The sequence below is a fragment of the Pelodiscus sinensis genome, chromosome 1, assembly GCF_049634645.1.
Source record: "Pelodiscus sinensis isolate JC-2024 chromosome 1, ASM4963464v1, whole genome shotgun sequence".
Classification (NCBI taxonomy): domain Eukaryota; kingdom Metazoa; phylum Chordata; order Testudines; family Trionychidae; genus Pelodiscus; species Pelodiscus sinensis.
This window is the reverse complement of record NC_134711.1, coordinates 316,039,483-316,054,540: the sequence shown is the minus strand read 5'-3', so window position 1 is coordinate 316,054,540 and position 15,058 is coordinate 316,039,483. Positions and strand designations below refer to the sequence as shown.

General features: G+C 44.0%; 1 protein-coding gene across 8 annotated transcripts in view; it reads right to left on the bottom strand.

Moving 5' to 3' along the window:
* Positions 1-15,058, bottom strand: part of TENM4 (teneurin transmembrane protein 4) — an 858,468-nt gene that overhangs the window by 157,537 nt on the left and 685,873 nt on the right. For all 8 annotated transcript variants that reach the window (XM_075919469.1, XM_075919465.1, XM_075919468.1 and 5 more), the window contains one exon: positions 306-491. In XM_075919469.1, the coding sequence (XP_075775584.1) occupies positions 306-491 (186 nt within the window). The remainder of the gene's footprint in view (positions 1-305; positions 492-15,058) is intronic.

The window sequence follows — 15,058 nt, the reverse complement described above, 5'->3', positions numbered from 1 at the left end:
CAAACGTAGGGCATTTTCCAAAGCATCTAGGTAAGTTTTAATGGCTTGTGTCTGAGAGATCAAATATTATATATGTGTATTTCACTTCCGATAGTAAATATATATCTATATATAGCTATGTCATCATCAAATGAAAGGACATTTTGTCTTGTTCCCACATGAAAATGTATGATGTCAGATCTTGAAATCCAAGAACAAAGGAGCTCATGCTACACTAAGTCACACAGATTTAATTAAGCATGCTTCTTTTCTTCCCCATCCTCTCCCTGTTCCTCAATTATTCTTTTAAAAGTATTTTCCCCTACCAATAGTGCAGTGCTCTCCATTCCAGCCTGGGCTGCATTCACACTTGCCGTCCCGACATGTCCCGTGCTCATTGCAGCGTGGGTGACACGCCCGCTGATCACAGGCTGAGCCCATCCATCCTTCCTCACAGCGGCAGGTGCCTCCGACACAGATGCCATGTCCTCCGCAATCCGCTGCACAAATCTCTGTGGGAGAGGAGAAAAGAGAGGGGGGGCAGGGTGAAGGGAGAAATCCAGAATGTTATTGTTAAAAAAGCAGCCACACTTCACTACCTCGCCTTACGATGAATGAAAGGAATTCCTGCCGCTCATAACACTAATCCTTTCTGACAATAAGAATCTAATAAGTAGATTAGAAAAAAGAGAGGGACATGGATTGCAGAGGTCTGCTGCCATTGATCCGCCTCTTTGCTTTCTAATTCTATCACACTTCTCAAACTTTTGTGCTGACCACATTCAAAGGGGAAGGCTCTTCCAACAAATGGAACAAAAGTCAAATTTAATTAAAAACTGGTTAAGTGTGAAAACAATGCATCGATAAATCACATATAATAAAGTTAAGTGCTGGCAAAGTCTATTTTCAGCTTGTTATCCCATGATTCTGGGGCTGGGATTCATTAAATCACTTCCTCTTTTTTTCTTTCTTTTTTCTTTTTTGGTTAACATTAATAAAGAACATTTTTGTTTAGGTTTAGGTTTTGGTATAAGTCGGGGCTCTCTTTTCCCTCTCCTACAATAAAAAATCATCTTCCATGCCCTCTGAGGGGCTTATACTCTTATCCAATGAGATTTATGGTCCACTGCTTGCAATGAGAGCTGTGGGTGCATACCACTCTCCCTGATGTCAATGGAAGCTGAGGATGCTCAGTGTCTTGACACTTGTCTCCTGATAGGATCAGGCCCTTCAGACCTTATCTGCAGAGGTGGTATGCACCCACAGCTCTCATTGACCTTGATGAGACTGTGGGATGCTTGGTATCTCCAGGAATCTGGCCCTAAAATCCTAACACTTGGCTCCTGTCCCCTACATATTATTTTATTATTGGTCTGGGGGAAAAGGGCTGGAAGGGACCAGGCATGCATGACACATGGTAGGTGCCAATTTCTGCTCCTGTCATTGGAGACTAAAACACACCCCAAAGTGGTATTAGGCCACAAGAGAAATGAAATGCATCCATTGCTAATTCACCAGATTCAGGACTTGTCCATGGACTTCCTGCCTTTGATCTGTGACACACAAACCTAATGACACTCTCCCCCTTTCAAGCCACATGTGAGTTCAAATGGTTAGAATTTTCCTCAGACTAACAAGTCTCTCCCTTCCATGACAGTTCAGTGCAGTGCATGTGAACGGGCCTGAATCTGCCCTGCAGTTCAGTATATAACTCTCTTTAGCTGCCATCCATGTTATAGGTTTGTATATTCTCTAGGGACACAATTCTCTCCCTGGTAATCCTCATGGGGTTGACAGCAAGGAGGACATAGGGAGAGAGGACGGGGAGGCTGGCGACAGACTTCACTTGGCCCTGGACAATGTGGGGTGAGGCTCAGATCTGGGCCTGCGGGAATGGGCGGGGCTTCAGGTAGGAGGGGTGTGGCTTGGGGCTAGACTCCTCCAGCCAGCTCTCAGCACTGCCTAGACTGTGCTATTTGGGGCTGCAGTGGAAAGTTAAAGGCTCTGTGGCTCCAGCTGATGCTGCAGTAGCAGCAGTGGTGGCCCAGAGCCCTAGGCCCTTTGAAATTGCTGGGCCCTAGGGCAACTGCCACATTTACACTCGCCTCTCATCAGTGGCCCTGGCAACAGAAACATTCTTCCTTTCAGTGCACCTTTGAACAGCTGGGCAAGATTCTAGCCACAGACAGGGCAGTGGATAATGCAATGTGTAGCATGCCATAGTTGAGAAGGGAAGGATCAGCTTGCTCAGGGTGTTATGAGGCCCCTAGATCACTTGGGATGTATGCAGTTAGCAGGCACTAGGAACCATGTAGTAAGGCTCTCCTCTCCCCAGAGCAAATTTCATTTTTACTCCCCGCCCCATCCTGTTGTGTCCCAACAAGATGGCTCAGTAACTCAAGATGGCTTCATTCGCTCATCTTTTGCTTGCCTCAGTATATTAGGGGCAGGATCTAGCCCTAAAAGTTTGTGGGTGAGGAAGGGGTTGGTATTATATGGGACATTTGCTTCAGGTCACTGACTGTATATAAAAAATTCAGGACTACTCTGCCTGCATTAACATCACACTTGACTGAAATTCAGCCTTATATAAGCTTGCTTTAGACTTTTTCTAACAAACACTGCTAGAGACAGGAGTCTTCAGACAGGCAGGAGCTTTGAGGAACTTCTGCTATGTGCTTGGTGGGGCTGCTGATTGGGAGAGAAGACGGTCTGATGAGTCCATAAAGCAGAGGTTTTATAATCCTACAATTAAATGGCTCCTTTCCTTCAAGGCACTCAAAGCTCTTTACAGAGAGTAATTACTGTAAGAAATAATAATGCTTAGCCCTTATAGAACACACCCTCATTCTCAAAGTACCTTACAACCTTTCCAGCTGCATGCCACACACAATTTATGTGTTTGCAATCATTTCATAAGAACATAAGTATGTAGGAACAGGCAGACTAGGTCAGCCCAATGGTCCATCTAGCCCACCATCCTGTCTCCTGACAACAGTCAATGTCAGACACTTCAGAGGGAATGAACAGAACGGAGCAATTTATCGAGTGATCTAGGGTTGCCAGTTTTGGATGGACATATTCCTGGAGGTTTCGTCACATGACATAATTTTAAATTAAATAAATATTTAATTCCTGGGGATTCCAAGCAATCCAGGAAGGTTGCCAATCCTGTATCCACCACCTCCTCCAGACATTTCCCTTCATTTCTGTCACTCAAAGTTCCTTGAACTCTTTCTGCTGAATCATGAAGATTCAGGTTCTAATAGTCCTAGTTCGAACTAGGGTGGCTAATGTAGGCATTCGAACTTGCAAATGAAGCCCGGGATTTAAACATCCCGGGCTTCATTTGCATGTTCCCTGGCGCTACCATTTTTAAATGACCCGTAGTTCGAACTACCTGGCCGCGGCTACACGCGGCACGGACTAGGTAGTTTGAATTAAAGCTCCTAATTCAAACTACCGTTAAACCTTCCTGCAGGTCTGACCTTCACATTGCACACCACACAACTTCAACCACCACTCCTGCTATACGTCCATAACCTCTGTCTGAAGGTCCATAACTTCTGTACCGAAGCCCTGAAATCTTAAATCTAATGACTTCAAGTTACAGAGAATTCACTTTTACTTTAGTTCAAACCAGAAAATGACCCATGCCCCATTCTGCAGAGGAAGGTGAGATGCTCAAATGCTATGGTGACAGACGACCTGTTAAGTACCAAAAGGGAGAGATGAGATATTCAGCATGTTGTAGGATTGAGTTCTTTGTTATTGTAATGAGCTATATAAAGATCTGCACAACAATACTATTTTTCACATATATTGAGCCAGCTTTCCAAGCATCGCAAAACACTTGTTAGTGGGTTACAGTCTGATGACTTTCGTGTGTGGTGTAATTAGGCATCACCTGCATTTTTACAGACAAGAAAAATATGACAAAGAGAAACTAAATGACTTGCCTGTGGTCATACAAGAAATCCATGGCAGAGATGGAAAGTGAACCCAGATCCTCTGACTTCCTAGCTTGTACTCGCTTGACAAGACTAGGGAAAGGAGCCCTTCACACATATTTCTACAGAAAGGCTGAGAAGAAGTGAAAGTGGAGGCAGAAGGAGGCTATTATGAATCCATTTTGACAAACTGATCAGAGTTATTTAAAGGTGTAAAACTAGGGTAATGGAGTGACATTACAAAATGGATGAATTCGGATGAATGTTAGGAAAAAGCTCCTAACGTCTTTTATGATAAGGGATTGAAGCCCCACTGCTTGGATCATTTAAATCCAACTGGAACATCCACGAGCATTACAGGGTAAAACTCAGCAATGACAGAGGCATGCACTTAGATGATCAGAAAAAGTGGTTCTAGTTCCAAAAAGTCCTCATAGAGAACTGTGGAAAAAAGATACTTCAGTCTCATTAACATGTAATTTAATGATTCTTGACAAGAAGGGCCAGGCATTCAACGGTCTAAATCTTCCATTTAACAGCCAGTAGAAAAAAAAGCTGTGAACTGTTTAAATAGCCTTACAACACACAGCTTGTCATACACATCAACCAGCCCTTTATAACCTGGTTTTCTTGTGCTTCGAAAGTATGATTAAATAGACAAAGTAGCCTTTATTTTCATGATGGGACTTAGAGATATGATCAAAAGAGATTTGAGATTAAGTTTTCTATTAAATGCTGGTCTTTGCAAGCATCTTGAAATGGGCAAGGCTGATTTACTGATGAGGGCAGGTAAATTGTTACTTTATCATTGAACCAAGTAATAGAATTTTCCATCTCCATTTTTAATTGGAGCCACATTTTTCAAATCTCCCAATTCTGTTATTAAAATTAGAGAGTGTGATTAGCTAACATCTCAGTGAATAAGAAGAAGAAAATACTTTAATTCTCCTGTTACACTATCCACAGGCTCTGGCCAGCTGCATTATCCTGCTCCTGCCTATTTAATCTTAGCGAGAACACTCTACTTGGGTATAAAAGCCCTTCCTGTTAACAAATATTTTCACACCAGCTGTCTCCAAAAGGTGGCTAAATATTTCCTTTAATCTTTAATCTCTTTTATTGTTTGTACAAATAGCTTAGCTTTTCCCTAGCCTATTCCCAGGTGCACGGTATATTCCTATGTCTTTGCCAAACTGTTTCATGACTGCAACCTCCTGCAGGAATGTTAATGAACTTGTGGCCTATACAGGCAGTCCCCGGGTTACGTACAAGATAGGGACTGTAGGTTTGTTCTTAAGTTGAATCTGTATGTAAGTCGGAACTGGCGTCCAGATTCAGCCGCTGCTGAAACTGATCAGTTTCAACAGTGGCTGAATCTGGATGCCAGTTCCGACTTACATACAGATTCAACTTAAGAACCCCAGGCATCCCCAAGTCAGCTGCTGCTGAAACTGATCAGCGGCTGATTCCAGGAAGCCCGGGGCAGGGGCTTCTTGTAGTCAGCCACTGGTCAGTTTCAGCAGCGGCTGACTTGGGGACGCCTGGGGAAGAGCAGCTGGGGTGCTGCTGGGTTGGTCCAGTAGCGCTGCCGCTCCTCGGCGCTACTGGACCAACCCAGCAGCACCCAAGCTGCTCTGCCCCAGGCGTCCTGATTCAGCAGCTGCTGAAACTGACCAGCAGTGGCTGAATCAGGACGCCTGGGGCAGAGCAGCTGGGGTGCTGCCAGGTTGGTCCAGTAGCGCCCAGAGCGGCGCTACAGGACCAACCGGCAGCGCCCCAGCTGCTGTACCACAGGCGTCTGGAGCAAAGCCGCGGAGCACGGGGGCAGCGGGACAGCCCAGACGTGCCGTGGCTGTCCTGCTGCCCTCGGGCTCCGCAGCTTTGCTCTGCTTTGCTCCCCGTCCCCCTGGTCTGCAGACCAGAAGGACGGGGAGCAAAGCGGCGGAACACGCGGACAACAGACAGCCCAGACGCGCGTCTAGGCTGTCTGCCGCACGCGTGTTCCGCCGCTTTGCTCCCCATCCTTCTGGTCTGCAGACCGGGGGGACGGGGAGCAAAGCAGAGCAAAGCGACGGAACACGCGAGCAGCGGACAGCCCAGACGCGTCTGGGCTGTCTGCTGCCCGCGTGCTCTGCCGCTTTGCTTCCTCTCCCTGGTCTGCTGGAGACCAGGGAGAGGGCCCCGTTCGTAACTGCGGATCCAACATAAGTCGGATCCGCGTAACTCGGGGACTGCCTGTACTGCGGTTTTACAAACTGCAGGCCAAATTCTGATCTCCAATGAGGCTCTCATTGGCTCTAATAAGAGAAAACAGTCTATGCATGTCAGGGAGGAAAATCTAATCCCCCTCAATCTGTACCCCCAGATCTTTGTGTCTCTTCCTTATGGAACAGAAATAACTGAATGAAAACAAGGTGTAGTTCCCAAGGCCTGGCTCAGTGCTAGATAGAATACAAAGGTGTTGTCCAAACCTTTGCAGCAGTACAGGGAAGCAAGTCATGGAAAATCTAGAGCTTCAGCCAGTTCTCCAAGCCCTGGTCTACACTAGGACTTTATTTTGAAATAACGCCCCCAAGATTGAATTTATAAGCAGAGCGTCCACACTACCAAGCCTGTTATTTCAAAATAATGGGCTGAAGAATTTGAAATCTGTACTCCAGCTTTTCATCAGGACTAATGCTAATTATATATAGTAGCCCAATGTCTATGACTCTGTTTTGCTGAAATGCTGGCTGTTCCCTCTGGGCGGTGCTGTTGCCTCCCATCGTGGGGCTGAGCTGACTTCTGTGCCACTCAGCTGGGCCTCCGCGGGGGAGCAAGTGGCGGCAAGTGGCCGTTTGGGCACCGCGGTCCCCCAAACAGCCATTTGCGCTGCTTACTCCCCTGCAGCAGCCTGGCTGAGCGGCACAGAAGTCAGCCAAGCGCCACGGCGGGAGGCGAAAGGGGGGCGGGACAGTGATGTGCAGCGTGACATTGGCTCCAGGCCCCGCTCCCTGGCCATGAACATCACCGCCCTGCCCCCCTTCACCTCCCACAGCTGACTTTATGCAGCACGGGGAGCGCGGAGCCCAAGCAGCTGCTTGGGCTCCGTGTTCCCCCAAATGAGAGGCAGGAGGGGAAGGAGAAGAGAAAGAAAGAGTGAGAGGCAGGAGGGTGAGGAGAAGAGAAAGAGAGAGCGAGCGAGAGAGAGAGAAGCAGGAGGTGGAGGAGAGCTGAGACAGAGGGGGAAGCAATAGGAGGAGGAGGAGAAGAGGGAGAGAGAGAGAGAGAGATGGAGCGAGAGACCAGAGGCTCAGGAGCTAAGACCGACTGAAAATCCCATCTTATGATGGGCTAATTGGCTAGTTCCGAAATAGTTATTTTGAGATAATAGTAGTGTGCATGCTCTAGTGCCGCTATTTTGAACTAATTACTCCCCAGTGCTTCCTGGAGCTCTTAGTCTGAGGGAGCGCATCCATATGTACGGTGCCTGCCTCAGACTAATTTTGAGGTTTTCCCATAGACACACTAGTATGAATTTGTTAAATCATGAGTTATTAAGTCGAATTTAGTAATTTTTAAATAGTTTCCTAGTGTAGATGAGGCCCAACTGACCAGAATGGAGCATTATTAGGTCACTAACACTGCACCTTGCTCCCCATACTCACTATTGCACAAGCTATACTAATTAGCATGATTTAGCTAATCAGCAAAAGTCAAATTTATGTCATAGAATCACAGAATCCTAGGATTGAAAGCGACCTTGAGCATTCATCTAGTTCAGTCCCCTGCACTCAGTGTAGGACTAAAGATTATCTAAACGGTCCCTGACAGGACTTTGTCAACATAAAATTTCCAACAACGGAGATTCCACAACCTTCCTATGCAATTTATTCCAGTGCTTAACTACCCTGACAGAAAGTATTTCCTAATGTCCAAACTAAACTGCCTTTGCTGCACTTTAATCCCATTGCTTCTTGTCCTATCTTCTGATGTTAAAGAAAAAAAATGTTCCCCTCCTTGTAACAACTTTTTATGTACTTGAAAACTATTATTCTGTATCCTCTCAGTCTTTGCTCCAGATTAAACAAACCCAATTTCTTCAATCTTCCCTCACAGGTCATGTTTTCTAGACCCTAAATCATTAGTGTTCTCTTCTATGTACTTGCTCTAATTTGTCTACATCTTTCCTGAAATGTGATACCCAGAACTGGACACAATGGTCCAGCTGAGGCCATGTCAACATGGAACACAGCAGAAGAATTACTTCTCATGTTTTGCGTACAACACTCCTGTTAATCCATCTCATAATGATGTTTGCTTTATTTGCTACAATGATACACTATTGACTCATATTTAGCTTTTGATCCACTGTGACCCCTAGCTTCCTTTCCTTTTTCCTACTCTTTCATAGGCAATCATTTCCCATTTCAGATGTGTGCAACTGATTATTCTTTCCAAAGTGGAATACTTTCCATTTGTTCTTATTGAATTTCATCCTATTTTCTTCAAATCATTTCTCCAGTTTTTCCCATTGAATTTTAATGCTATACTCAAAAGTACTTGCAACTTGCAAATTTTTGTGCAGGGTGCAAGTACAAGGACACATGATTTCCTATTATGATGCACCAGAAGAAGGAAACCCCCATCATTCATCTAGCTTCCTGAGAAACACTTACTTTGTGGACTCAAACTTTAATGTCAAAATGACCCCTTTCAAGTGATATTAATATGCAATAGCCTTCAATACAGCATATGGTAGAATACTATGTTTCAATGCAAGTGAGATCAGGTAGGGGAGAAGGGATATTGATGCCAATTTTTGCTTAGTTTGTCACAAATCGGTTTGTATATGTTTATAACAAATAAGTGCCTAAGAGGGACATGGCAGAATTTTAAACACTTCCAATTTAGTGAGGAGCAATACAGACGAAGAAAAAATATTTAGCATTCATGTGAAGCAGAATCAGAGATTTAGCCACTTCTGACCTAACTGCCAAATCCTTTAATAAGTATGGATTTAGTGCTAAAATATAAGATCAGGTGAAATTGCCCAAAGCTTCTTGAAAACTGGGGCAGTTCTACTGACCTTCAATATATTAATAGATAATTTAATAATTAAAACCTGCCTTAACTGGGATTTTTTGGTTTCAAGTTGGCTCATCACAGGCAATTTCCAGCACTGTACAGATTTTTCCAAAAATAAAGGCTGGAGTGGAGATAGTGCTAAAACCTACACTTGGGCTGTGTCTAGACTGGCAAGTATTTCCGGAAAATTAGCCGCTTTTCCGGAAAAACTTGCCAGCTGTCTACACTGGCCGCTTGAATATCTGGAAAAGCACTGACGATCTCATGTAAGATCGTCAGTGCTTTTCCGGAAATACTATGCTGCTCCCGTTCGGGCAAAAGTCTTTTTCCAAAAGACTTTTGCACAAAAGGGCAAGTGTAGACAGCACAGTACTGTTTTCCGCAAAAAAGCCCAGATTGCGAAAATGGCGATCGGGGCTTTTTTGCGGAAAAGCACGTCTAGATTGGCCACGGATGCTTTTCCGCAAAAAATGCTTTTGCGGAAAAGCATCCTGCCAATCTAGACGCGCTTTTCCGAAAATGCTTTTAACGGAAAACTTTTCCGTTAAAAGCATTTCCGGAAAATCATGCCAGTGTAGACGTAGCCTTGGTGAAGGGAGCAGAACCATATAAACAGCCTTTGATCATTTTACAGAGCTAGGAATGGAGTAAAGTAGAAGTGGGATGTAACAAGGTGGGGCTGGGGAAACAGAGGGAATCCATCTGCATAATTAACATTATTTGGACATCAGTGTAATATTAAAGGTGTTCCTTTTGTCAAGGAGCTTCTATGATGTTACAGTGACCATCCTATAGTGAAAGCAGGATTTTGGAAGGCACAAAGCTAATTGTCCTTTTGAATGGTGCTAACTTTTAACTAGTTTAAAGAGGAATTAAAAACCTTTCAAACCATATTGCCACGCAGAGTCCAATAGAGGAATCTTAGAAGCCCTTTTCTTCCTGTTGCAATACCAAATTTGTAATGTAAAGCCTTTAAAAAGCACTTCACTCTACTAATTACTGGATAATGGGTGTATGATTTCTGTTAATACCATTAATTGAAGGTCACATGACTTTTTGATTAGCGCTAATGTACTACAATACATTCAGTGTTCCTGGCTATGGTTCTAAAAGAGCCCCCCTCTTCCCTTGCTCACCACAACATTAATCTTAATCAGTCCATACTCATCTTGAACTGACGGGAGAGGATGCACAGTGTGCTATGAAGCAAGGACCATTTGTAAAAACAATCTGCACTATTCCAGGTCATCTGAAGCATTGTCTCTTACACCAGCATACTAACACATGGCTAGCACTTCTGTAGAACTTTTCATTTGAGGCTCTCTGAGCACTTTTCGCACTTGCATGTACTAACTCTCACAGCACACCTGCGAGTTAGGCTTATTTCCATCCATTTTATTGATAGAGAAACTGAGGCATATTAAGGTTAAGTGACTTGCTCACGGTCACACGAAAACCATGGTAGAGCCATTTGTAGAACACAAAGTGCATGGTTCCCACTCTTGCATTAACCCTAAGACAATCTCACTGTCCTTCACAGGAGGTAGGCTGGCCTTGTGGTTATATGCTGGCATGAAATTTAGGAGATCTAGGTTCTGCAGACTTTCTATGTGACCCTGGATAAGTTACTTCATTTGCCTGTGTCTCTTTACTCCATCTGTCCAATGGGCTGGAGCTGAGATGAGGATAGTAATTCCTTCAACTGCCTACTGAGATAAGAAATGATTTGGTGCAGAGATGGTCTCTTACTATGTAGGCAGCCAATGCCTAACATGTTTGAGCTCTGCTAGAGTTTCTAGGTGCTACAATAACACAAACAATGATCATCGTTCCCCATGAGGAGAGAATATAGCAGACTTAATGGATGAATGCTGTAAGCCAGTCTAGTAAATTCTGTGCAACTACACAACATGCAGTACTACTAACTGAGACATTAGAATGGTCATAAAAACAGATTTCCAAGAGCAATTTTAACATGCTGTATATATAATCCTAACTCCTGTCTGAAAAGCTACAGCCATGTAAGGTGGCATTCCCTTATTTATAAAACTCTATACCCTACTTTCATCCTTAGGGGCTGACTACCACAATGTCTAAAGAGACTCCCATATAGCTTTGATTTACCTCTGCCCCTCTGTCAGTCTTTTCTATATTTATTATTTGGCACATTATTTTAAACAGTCACTTACTGTTGGATAGCAGGGCATGAAATGCTATGTCTCCATGGATTTTATTCCAGGGGTTAAGATTTGTTAAATAAAAATAAATATTCCAACCTGCAGGATTACATTTTAGACTTTGATGTTTAATTGGATCTTAGCATTTTCTAGGATGTGAGTTAAAGCTTCTCAGAGCAGGAACAATTCCTACTGCATAAATGAAGCTCCTAACAGGGATTCTTTTCTGAGCTGAATTTAATTTCCTCTCCTTATCCACAAGCATAAGACAACTTTGATAGCAGTAAAGCATTTTGCTCACTCTTTCTGCCATTAATAAGAAATACATTTTGCTCCCTCCAAATTTCAATGCAATTTGTTTTTGTTTCATAAATAAAACTGAACAAACTATGCTGCGATGCAATTGCTAGAATCAACTGTAATTTCATTGCTCAAATCTCAGTCTTGTCCCTTGATCAGGCCCAGCTTAAGTTTGTGAACACATTTTTTGCAAGGTGAGCCTTCTTTCTGCAATTTTGAACTTTTATTTTAATTTTTATCATCATTCGTCTTGCTTTGTTAAATAAATACATACCACAAATTTAGCTTTCGTGAAAGGTGCCAAATTGATACATCTACAGATTAACCTCTTGAGTCTTTTATTTATCCACTCCACTGGTATATAACAACAGCTGCCCTGAAAGCTTCCTCTCCCCTGTCACCCCAAACTGCTAATATTCTTCAACTCTGACCTAGAAAAATCACCTTTCTGGGAAAAGGGAGTACTACGCTCTCCAACATCTGTTCAAACTGTGACCTCTCTACTAATACTGCTAAAAGGGTACCAATTAGTGCCAACTTTGATAGTGATTTTTACAGTGTGGACATCAATCTACTGGTAACTGGTCAGTGCACACTATAATTGCTTGAAACAGATCACAAAATAGTAGTTATCGATAGTAATGATTTTCAGTCACTGACTGCCCTGTATGCAGTGAACCATACCCCAATTATCAATCCTGAGTCTTCATTTTTGCTTCCTTTAAAAGCTGCATGACATTTTATCAAGCCCTACTGCAATCTCCATAGTAACACACCATTTCTTAAACTGAATGCTCGCTTCCCTGGTTTTTCCAGGAAAACAGGTGGGGTGTATTTTCCTTATTGATTACCAGATCTTGCACCTGTGCCACACGTTAACCATAAAAGTCTCTGCCATCCATGATAAAGGATCAGGCACCAAACATCTATGCAATGTTCATATGCTTTCATGGGAATGACCCCAGTAAAGGAAGAAAAGTATTTTACCTGATGAAAAACTAATCAGGTTTATAGTATATAAAGTACTTTGTTTTCTGATTAATAAAAATGTGCTTGTTCAACATGAAATAATAGTGTATCTATGTAATATTAAGCTACATAGTGTTTTAACCAAAGAATTTCATCCAGAGATTTTAAAGGCCAGAAGAGACTGTTCATCTGACCTCCTGCATAAAATTGGCCTAGACGCACATTCATGCAAACAATTTGCAACCCAGCTCTAATCCAGCCCTCCTCCCCTCAAGTGTTTGATGTCTCAACAGCAGGGCTGGTTGGAAATTCTTCAACGGAAGGTTTGTCTGTCATGAAGGGCGGTTCATTGAACGCAAAATGTTTAGCAGAGAGCGGTATGCTAGGTAGTCTGCTAAGGAGCCGAGAGGCTAAGTTGGTGTGAAACCAGACTGATGGGAAGTTGAGAGCCTAGAAGCCCTAGGAGTCCTGGCTCTTCTGGTAGCAGAGTAGAGCAAAATCCCAGTGCTTCCAGGCTCCTAGCTCCTCCACAGCTTGTCAAGAGAGATGCGTGGGAGGAGAGGGGAGTGCAAGCTCCACAGATTCCAGACACATGGCTCCTGGGCAACTTGGACTTCCAGGGTCCATGGCAGGCCACCAAGTGGAGTTCCCCAAGGCTTTCAGGATCTGTGGCTCTGGGGCTGCCATCAGACTGCCCAGAGGCATCATTTGCTTTCACTAAGAATTTTAAAGTTTTGGGGTTTGACTACAAATTGGAACAAAACTACATTTCAAATTACTCAAATCCCCCAAGGTACAGAATTGCCTTTCTCTACTCTGCTGTAGTTGACAGACTCATGTTCCAATGACCATTGAGGGAGAGAGCCAGAGGAGTTGTCCACTGACAAAAGTGAGCAATTGTCTGAAAAGAGCTCAAGAAACTGCTGCTTGATGTAACTGACCTGCCCACCAACCAAGTGATGTCTAATTTCCATTTTCAGAATAAAATGAGAGAAGTGCTAGAGGCAGGGTAGTTAGATGCTCCTATATTATTGAGACTGTCCTGATATTTGGGGCTTTTTCTTATATAGGCAACTATCCCCTCTGCCACACACATCCTTGTTCCTATTTTTCACATTTGCTCTCTTGGTCACTCCAGTCAGAGAACAGTCTCAAACTGCTCTGGGACTCATCCCAATTGGATGTGGGAGCAGGATGGGTCACAGAGGTAGCACAAGCTGCACACACATACTCAGTCTACCAGACTTCTTAGCAGCCCTCTAGATAAGAGAGAGAATGGATTAACAGAGGTTAAATCTGACTCCTGACACCAACTCCCTGGTGGAGGCAGACAGCTTTGCTCCTTCCACTGATCAGACTGGATTTTCAGTTGTAAGCAAGTGACCTATTTGAGCTTTAAAAGGCAGGAAAATCTCCAGCCTTTGTGAGAACCTCTAAGTCTGCAGGGTAAGAGCCAATTTTGACCCTATAATATTGGATGCAGGGAGCTTTAAGTTTCTTCTCTCAAGAGCACTCACAAAAGACACTGCCACAATTTGGCTGATTGTGTTGGTTGACTGTCTCAAAGTTATAGCCAGGCCCACTGGTCCCAATGATGCATAATGTTCACTTTTCCCCAGAGCAGCTCTGGCTTAGCAGTGGCATAAATTAGCCCAAGGAGTTAATTAGCTTGGGAGAGGTGGTGCCAGTCAGAGTCAAATACAGCTTGGCAGAGCTGAACCTGATGGAAATTTTGCTTCTCTGCATAAAGCTCAACAGGGAGGTTCAGAGCTACATGGTTCAGCATGTCTTGATGATGTAGGACCTTATTCTGAACTCCTGACTGCTGCAAAACACCCAGGGTGAGTCTAGACTGGCAAGATTTTGCCAGCTGTCTACACTGGCAGCTTGAATTTGCACAAGAGCACTGACTTTGTAACGTACAAAATCAGTACTTCTTGCGCAAATACTTTCATGCTCCCGCTCGGGAAAAAGCCCTCTTGCGCAAAAATACTTGTGCAAGAGGGCCAGTGTAGACAGGGAAGAACTGTTTTGCGCAAAAAAGCCCCGATGGCTAAAATGGCGATCGGGGCTTTCTTGCGCAAAATCGCGTCTAGACTGGCCACGGATGCTTTTGCACAAAAGCATCCGTGCCAATCTAGACGCGCTTGTGCGGAAATACTTTTAACAGAAAAACTTTTCCGTTAAAAGTATTTCTGCAAAATCATGCCAGTCTAGATGCAGCCCCACTGAAAGCAATGGGAGTTTCGATAATGGAACAAATAAGGTCTTTGGGGTAAGGATGTTAAGAGGCGGGTAATTCACTAATAGTGTAGTCAATAAAATTTTTATTGACTACACGATTAGTCAATAAAGGGAAGGCTTGCTCAGTCCTGGTTCATGCCAAGTCCAGGAGCTACTCCCACTGTGGCTTTGCTGTTTAAATGTAGTAAGAGCCGGGCGCACAGGCATCCTGGCTCTTACTACAGTTAAAATGCAGAGCCAGAGTGGGGGTAGCTCCTGGACCCGGCGCAAGCTGGGACTGAACAGGGCTTGCTGCAGACTCTGCTCGTGGCCAGCCTGGGCTGCTGTGGACAGGAGCTGCTTCACAGCAGCGGCTCCAGGCCACAGGGTCCC